Below are 9309 nucleotides of genomic sequence, written 5' to 3' on the forward strand. Positions count from 1 at the left end.
GGGGGGGGGGGAGGGGACAGTGTTCAAAGAGGTTGTAAATAAATAATGAAAAAGATGTTTTATTATTTGTTATATCTTATAATGAAATGTGTTCAAGTTAGAATAAAGTAAGCTAGTGTGAACATGGTGAGTGGAGGGTATGGGAACTCCACTGCCAAATAAGGTCAGGGGTGGAGATAAAATTTTGAAACGTTGCCCAGTTTCTCTGTTGATACATCGTCGTACATGTTTCTCGATCACTGTACTAAACGAGGTGGGAAAACTACATTTTGGTGCCATAAATATAAAAAACGAATTGCACACTTTTATTTGAGGAATATTTAACTCGGATGAAAACCAGATAAAGGCATAAGTAATACATAGAATTCAACTGGATATCTACATATATAAAAGCCTAAGCGACCATTACGACCAGTTGACCAAACAACCCGTCGACTGGTCGCTATGATGATGCACTGACCACCAGGGGGAAGACACTCAATGCAGGAGCTGCTCCCCTGGTGGTCAGTGCACTCCCACAGCCAACCTCCTGCAGTCCCTCCCCCCGGCTGGCCCCGATCAATCGCCGGCCAGGCTGAGGGACCCCACCCGTGCATGAATTCGTGCACCCGGCCTCTAGTCTTTTAATATCTACAGGCTGTGACCCTACCACATAGGATCAATGGAATGACCTGGCCTTGTCTTCAGAACAGGACTTGAAGACATGTATGTAGCCAAAGCAATGAAGGAGTGAGCTACAATTTCCCATCTATAATAATAAAAGCATAATATGCTAATTAGACTGGACGTCCTTCCTTCCGGACAAAGCCGCAGAGGGCAGGGGCCAAGGCATAGAGGTGGCAGAGGACCCTGGACGCAATGGCGGCGAGTGGGGGCCACGGTGGCGGTGGGCGGGGACCGGGGCCAAGGCCCTTGCACAAATTTTGTGCAACGGGCCTCCTCTAGTATATTATATTAGGTAAAGGCAAAACTTAAACCAAGAGGCATGGACTACATGCCAACCCCCTCTTTTATTTTTATTTTTATTATTTTGTTTTATCTTTTTTTATTAAATTGTTTTATTGCTTAAAGTATTACAAAGAGTATTACATCTGTCTCCTTTTTTCCCCGCCCTTGACAATCCCCTGGCCTCCCCTACCCCCCAGTGTCTTATGTCCATTGGTTATGCTTATATGCATGCATACAAGTCCTTCGGTTGATCTCTTACCCCCTCTTCCCCAACCCTCCCCAGCCTTCCTGCTGTAGTTTTACAGTCTGTTCGATGCTGCTCTGCCTCTGTATCTATTTTTGTTCATCAGTTTATAATGGTCTTTATTATCCATAAATGAGTGAGATCATGTGGTATTTTTCCTTCATTGACTGGCTTATTTCACTTAGCATAATGCCCTCTTTTAAAAATGTTTGGCATTTGACTCCCTGATAGGTGACAATCAAAAGAGGGTCAGCTGCCAATAAACATTCTCAGCCAACTGAGAAGGTAATTAATTGTCTTCCTAAAACTGTCTTTGGCCTGGAAAGATTCAGAATTAGGTATAGTGATGAACTAAAGCAACATATTATAGGTATATTGAGTAATTGACTTAGACTTTTCATTTGAAACTGGACTCTTACTAACAGTTCATCAACAGTATCAGAACACTGAACAGAAATAAAGATTCAATGCATCGATATGTTTAATAAACTAGGTTTATGCAAAATTACCTCAATACTCAGGAAGGTTTTATTAGTTGACAAAGGAACAGAAAACCCAATACAGTATATTAAACTTAAATGCAGTTGAAAAGTTTTAGGAGACACAATTTAGTTGCAAAGCCTGATTAGAAGTAAATTTTAAATTCTGCTAAATGCATAAAATAATTTATAATTTAAATAATAACCAATTCTAGAGTATGAAACCATGAGATGTAAAATCTCGAAATCTTACCATAAAATTTCAAGGAACTAAAAAATCAGTTACTGATTCTTTATGAGTAACAACCTCCATGAATCTTTTATAATCAGCATAGCGATAATAATATTTCAAAGATTTACGGAAGTATTTAAAAGTAACGATCCTAAAAAAAGATCTGCAGGAGCAGATTAAGTTGGAGCTCATACTACGTGGACTTCTACTTCCCAAAGTAGCGTAACTGGATAAAACAGAAAAAGGCCATTCTGCCTTAGGTTTTCCAACTGAAACTGCCACCTGCATTGCTCCTGGGATTAAAACGGAAAGGACTAAAGAAAGATACATCTACCAGACTGTGAAAATGTCTCGAGTTAGAAGACAGCTAATTAGAAAAATATAATAATTGTGCCATATGAAGTATGAGCATATTTGAATTGTGACTCCAGGAAACTATGGCTTAAAAACTATAAAAATAAATAATGTTAAATGCTTACATACTCTTTTTAAATATTTATACATGAATATGATCACATATCAATGTCTTGAAACAAAATTTTAAGTTCTGCAAGTCCTAACAGTACTGATCTTTCAAGTTTTCACATATACACCCTATGTGACTTAAGCCAATGTGACATGAGTCTTTTAGTTCTTTTAGATTAGCGGTTCTCAACCTGTGGGTCGAGACCCCTTTGGGGTCGAACGACCCTTTCACAGGGGTCGCCTAAGACCATCGGAAAACACAAATATAATTACATATTGTTTTTGTGATGAATCACTATGCTTTAATGATGTTCAATTTGTAACAATGAAATTGGGGTCACCACAACCTGAGGAACTGTATTAAAGGGTCGTGGCATTAGGAAGGTTGAGAACCACTGTTTTAGATCATATTCCTAAAGGTAGGCAGTTATGGACTTGAAGAAAATCCATTTGAGTTTCTTTTCAATCTGCATTTATCATATCTTTACCATTATTTCCCCTCCCTCCCTTCCCATCCCACGTTCCATACCATGGAACTCAAAATTAGACCCTAAAATACATGTTTTGAATTCACTTTCTTCCTAGTAAGACATAGGCCTATAACCCAGGGGTCCTCAAACTATGGCCCGCGGGCCACATGCAAATACAAATATTGTATTTGTTCCCGTTTTTTTACTTCAAAATAAGATATGTGCAGTGTGCATAGGAATTTGTTCATAGTTTTTTTTTTAAACTATAGTCCGGCCCTCCAACGGTCTGAGGGACAGTGAACTGGCCCCCTGTTTAAAAAGTTTGAGGACCCCTGCTATAAGCAATCATAGGTGACTTTATAACTCTGTCAATAACTCTATCTTTCAAATTCTAAGTTCTAGAATTCTAACAAACTAGAATGGAGCTTAAGTTGTCTCCCCCCACTTCTCACTACATTATACCCTCCGTTTCCCCACCCCCAGATGAAGGTTAGGTTGATAAATGGATTTTGGAGGTGAAATAAAGCCAGACATCAAATAACTTACTTGAAATCCATCTCTTACCTTCTGTACTTAACCCTGGACTTGATGTGAACTTGGCTACATCAACAATTTTTACAGCAAATTGTTGCCCAGTTTCTCTGTTGATACATCGTCGTACAACACTGAAGGGACCCCTGGAAAAAAATAAAGCCAAGTTTAATTCGTTGATTTTCTTAAGTTCTATTTCCCTTCAAATCCTACTGACATTTCATTGTCTACTACAGCCACAGTTTTCAAAATCAAATTTAAGTGATGCAATTTTGTGGGTTTTTTTTTTTTTAGTGATGTAATTTTGAACATATGTTTGTATAATTCATGAGGTAAGGAATTCATAATTTAAAGTTATTAAACCAGAAAAACAGAAAACAAATTTGCATTCCAAAATCACTTTTAAAAACTCTAAATAGCATTTTTATATTCAAGGCAAATAATCTTTGTAATATTCTCTCTATATTCCCAACATCTTAAGCAAAATAAGAAATCAATTTTGAACCAGAAACCCGTCATTCTTGACACCTTCTTCTCAGCCACAACTGTTCTAATCTTCACTAACAATACCTCTTGAGTTCATCCCAAATATCTCTGAATCCTGTCCACTCCTCCCCATGTCTCATACCGCAATCCAAGCTACTACATTTTCTACCAGAAATACTTAAAAACTTTTCCTAGTCATCCCTGCAGTGAGGTTTAAAACTGAAAATCTGATATGTTTCTGCTTAAAATCCCACAGAGAGAAGGGATATGCAGTACAAATATTTAGTCGAGAACCAAAACACAGAAATGATTCCTAAGTAAAATAAAAGAAAATACACCCTAATAAAACCTGGGCAAAACACTGGAACAGGCACTTCACAAAAACAAAACCCTGCCACGATTTGGTCGCCAACATCTCCAGTCAAACCTGGAACCACAGAGAACTCCTTCATCTTTCTCCAATTTCAATTTGGCATGGTTCTCAACGGCCATAGGGAAGGCTGGAATTCCTACCAGCAGAGTGCCACTGGCCCAATCATTTGCCTACCCAGTCCTCTCCTCAATCTAAATGAGTGGCTTTCAAAACGGAATGACTGATGAAATACCAATGCTCAGGCCCAGGCATTAAAACACACACACACACACACACACACACACACACACAGTTCCTTGTGATTAGTAGTTATCCAATAAGTATCTGAACTAAAGATAATCCAAAGAGATTTCTACATTCTTGAATCAATTACTGAATAATACCAAATGCAAAGGCAATCCTATATAATAAAAGCATAACATGCAAATCGACAGGACAGTGGAACGACCGGTCGCTATGACGTGCACTGACCACCAGGGGGCAGAAACTCAACACAGGAGCTTCCTCAGTCCCTCCCTTCAGCCGCAGGCTCTGATCACCCAATGGGGAATGGGGAACCGGGGGTGGGTGGCGGCGAATATAGGCGGCACCAGGCCAAAGTGGGTGCAAACAGGGCCCCCAGTTGCCCCGCTGGTCGCCCTATACACAGAGGCCGGTTGCCCCACACACAGGGCCTAGGCCTAGGGACCCTACCCATGCACAAATTTCGTGCACTGGGCCTCTAGTATACTATAATAAGCTAGAATGGTTTAGGTCATTAAATACACTCACATGCACATGTGTGTATTTTTCACCTCCTCAGAAAAAAAAACACACCAAAAAAGAACAAAACAAAACACCCTCATTGGCTTTGACAGGTAAAAACAGTACACCTGCCCAGCTGGTGTGGCTCAGTGGTTGAGCATCGACCCTTGAACCAAGAGGTCACTGATTTGACTCCCGGTCAGGACACATGTCCGGGTTGCAGTCTCAATCCCCAGTAGGGGGTGTGCAGGAGGCAGCCGATCAGTGATGTTTCTCTCTCATCATGGATGTTTCTATCTCTCTATCCTTCTCCCTTCCTCTCTCTCTTGCAAATCAACAAAAGCATATTAAAAAGAAGCAGTACACCTGGATGCATGTGGTTAATCAGCAGAAAGAGAAGGTTCTTCATTTACTCTTGTGGTACTGCTTGCCTTCAAGTATAAGTTGGTCTTTTTTTCTTTCACTTAGAGGACAAGCAAAAGAATACAGCCTAACGCAGACTTAAACATTTCTCTGGGATCATATGCATTCACGAATTTCATCACGGCATCATCAGGACATCAATTACACTGCAGCTTCAAATTACTCTCCTGAAACAACCTCACAAAGCTAAACCGGAAAGAAAAGACGGTAATAACACACCTCTTAGAGCTCTGTAGGAAAAGGTCCCTTTCCATAATCATGCAAAACGATTCAAAAATTTTGCTTTGTGAGAAGACAATGTAACAAAGTGAGACGGGACTCCCACAAACGTTTCCATTCTCAGTCTGGATGTCTTACTTGTGACCACTTATGCTGACAAGAGCAAGCAATGTTAGGAAAATCTTAACGTAATTGGTCTCCGTCCACACATAAACCCTTGGGACTCTCTGAACCTGGGACCCTTCGGTCCGCTGTCCAGTGCTCTATCCACTGAACCAAACCGGCTAGGGCATGCTTCAATTCTTTAGGCTAATTTTATCATGTGAGGACTGTCTTTAGCCTGGGGGGAGGGGTGTCTCAGCCCAGCCTGCGCCTACTCACAGTCCGGGAGCCCTCAGGGGATGTCCTACTGACGGCTTAGGCCTGCTCCCCTCTGTCCGCTGGCCTGGCGCTGCCTGCACGCTGGCCCTGCCTCCCCGCTGACTGGTTGTTCTGCCATTCAGTCGATTTGCATATTATGTTTTTATTATCTAGGATAATTGATGAGCTGAAGACAGGTCACAAGTAAAGCTTTTCCAAGGGTCTTCTGCCCTTCAGTGACATCCAAGGGTTAGCAAAGGTAAACCACATTACATTTATTTGGTCAATAGGTTAAAGAGATGCCGGCTATGAGAGAATCTAGTTTGGTTTTCCATGTTAAAAGGGGTGGGAGTTCAATAAAGTGTATATCATACATCTACTGTATTAAACTTATTAATTAATATATTAATAAGTATATTTCAAGTGTTCTGTGTGATCCAGTGCATCAACTAGAAACTCAGTGGAAACTGATAAGCATTTAAATGAGTATGTAGGGTCTATAATTTCAGCAGGACCAATTACATTTATTTGGTCAACAGGTTAAAGAGATGCCGGCTATGAGAGAATCTAGTTTGGTTTTCCATGTTAAAAGGGGTGGGGGTTCAATAAAGTGTATATAATACATCTATTGTATTAAACTTATTAATTATAATTGAATGAAAGTTCAAGAAACAGCAAAAAATCAGAGGACCTAGGTTTCAGTCTGACCTAAATTTTAAAAAAAATGTTTTTGATTTTTTTTTTTTTTAGAGAGAGAGAAAAAGGGAGAGGGATACAGAGATAGAATCATTGATGAGAGAGGAACATCATCGATTGGCTGCCTCTTGCACAGCCCCTACTGGGGATAGAGCCTGCAACCAAGATACATGCCCTTGACCCGAATCGAACGTGGGACCCTTCGGTCCACAGGCCGACGCTCTATCCACTGAGCAAACTGGCTAGGGCAGACTTAAACTTTTTTGATGCTTGAAGTTTTATTCTTAATTTTCTTAGTCTATAGTATAGTCAATTCTGGAGTGGTTATGTGGGGGGAAATATTGATAGAGATAGTTGTAAGCTATCGTGATAAACTACTATCTTTCTCATATTTCCACTAATTCTGGCCAGGGTATTACTAAAAATGCAATAAGATAATTGAGGGTATTTCAGACTTGATGAAATACATACTCTTTATTCAACTCTTTAAGAATACTGATATTGACTGCAATTGTAACACAAGGTTCTACTTGGGGCAGGTGGCTGCTTGCAGAATTCTGTTTTTAAGTAAAAGGTCCAAGAAACCAGGATATATTACAAGTGAATATTGCTAGAATGTTCCTAAGGTTTTGAAAAGAAAGCAGCTGTGACTCTAAAGCAGTGATGGCGAACCTATGACACGCGTGTCAGAGGTGACACGCAAACTCATTTTTTTTGGTTGACTTTTCTTTGTTAAATGGCATTTAAATATATAAAATAAATATCAAAAATATAAGTCTTTGTTTTACTATGGTTGCAAATATCAAAAAATTTCTATATGTGACATGGCATCAGAGTTAAGTTAGGGTTTTTCAAAATGCTGACACGCCGAGCTCAAAAGGTTCGCCATCACTGTAGACTTAACCTTTCTTCACATAAATGAAAACTAGAGATTATTCTGTGTCTCTTTAGAGCAGTGATAAGCTCGGCGTGCCAGCATTTTGAAAAACCCTAACTTAACTCTGATGCCATGTCACATATAGAAATTTTTTGATATTTGCAACCATAGTAAAACAAAGACTTATATTTTTGATATTTATTTTATATATTTAAATGCCATTTAACAAAGAAAAACCAACCAAAAAAAGGAGTTCGCATGTCACCTCTGACACGCGTGTCATAGGTTCGCCATCACTGGCTAGAAATGAACAATTCTGATACCAAAAGTAAATACACCAAAAAAGTGGCTAGAACTTGATGAACTCTTGCTAGAATATAGTATGTTGGTTTCTAGGATACGAGGATAGATTGAGCACAATGCAGCTAATTAACTGTCCTCCCCAAACCCCATTAAAATGATACCAAAGGGGTTACATTTTTCTGAAAGGACCGGGAGAATGAGAGACAACAAGAATCATCATCACATCTGGGAAGCAAGCAAGCAGACGCAGTAGTGGCAACTGGCTTAGCACAGCTGGGAAAGCTGAATTGCAAAGGGAAATTAAGGGAAGTTCACAACCAAACCCTTTTGCACTAAGGAATTCTCAGGAAACATTTGAACTGGCAGCATGAGATAACTCCGGAACTAAGGGAGAAGGGGGGGGGGGCTAAAATAACAAGGTTTGAATGAAATCTATTAGGGAAGCAGTTAGAGCCCTAATACCCGTCCTTACCCCATGCTACTGGGTAACTGCCCAACCTCTGTTGTAAAGGTTTCCCCCACGTCCCACGTGGTTCAGGGTTCAGGATCTGGAAGAGGAGCCGCACACAAATGAAAGAGAAGAGACAAGAGATAATTTGGAAATACTGGGGGGCCAGGCGGGTATGTCCAACTCAAGGGGAAGGACTTCCCTGGTGCTCAGGACTCACCAACCTTTTATTGGTTTGGGATCCACCCATAGCCCTTAGGCAGGCAATTTCCAGTAACAGGCAGACTAGCCCACCAGCAAGGATTTACATAATAATAAATGGGGAAGTTGCTTCAGCTACCATTGTCTGGACTAACAGTGGGTGCACAGCTCTGACCTTTGCTAGGGCTTCAAGGGTCACTAGCCTTCGGGTTCCTTGTCCACACTTCTCTGTTAGTGAAGACAATAGGCAGTTTCCCACAAACCTCCTCCTCAGAGATACACTCTCTAGAGAGGGTAAAACCTTAGGCCTTAGAACAGTGGACACAGGCAGTCGAGGAAGTAGGTAGTATATGGAAAGCAATGGGCTTATGTGCTCACACACCAACTCAAGGCAGACAGCCCCAGCCCCTTACCCCTTAATAGGATGTTAGAAGCTAGATCTTTATCCTTCAGAGAGAGAGGAAAGACTTTCTCCTGACTATCTGACCAGCCCAGGAGAAAAGACCTAAAGATAATGACATGAAGTTGTCCAAACCACTGAACCAGCCCACCCTCTCTTGAAACCCGAAGTCACCAAGTTCTGCCTGCAAGTTCAGAGCTCTCAATCCGCTTGCAGTCTCTACTGCAGCTTCCCCACCTGGGCACCACTGATGTTCGGGTGGAATAGTTGCGCGAGGATGCCCTGTGCATTGTAGGATGCTTAACGGTGTCCCCGGCCTCTACCTGCTAGATGCCGATAGCATCCCCTCAACCAGTTTTCACAGCCCAAAATGTCTCCAGACATTGTCAAATGTCCCCAGGAGGAGGCGG

General features: G+C 41.0%; 1 protein-coding gene across 1 annotated transcript in view; it reads right to left on the reverse strand.

The window, feature by feature from the left end:
* Window positions 1-9309, reverse strand: part of CASK (calcium/calmodulin-dependent serine protein kinase (MAGUK family)) — a 247896-nt gene that overhangs the window by 218345 nt on the left and 20242 nt on the right. The window contains exon 2 of the mRNA XM_014528878.1: window positions 3403-3515. Coding sequence (XP_014384364.1) covers window positions 3403-3515 — 113 coding nt within the window. The remainder of the gene's footprint in view (window positions 1-3402; window positions 3516-9309) is intronic.

This window comes from Myotis brandtii, unplaced genomic scaffold (genome assembly GCF_000412655.1).
Source record: "Myotis brandtii unplaced genomic scaffold, ASM41265v1 scaffold657, whole genome shotgun sequence".
Lineage (NCBI taxonomy): Eukaryota > Metazoa > Chordata > Mammalia > Chiroptera > Vespertilionidae > Myotis > Myotis brandtii.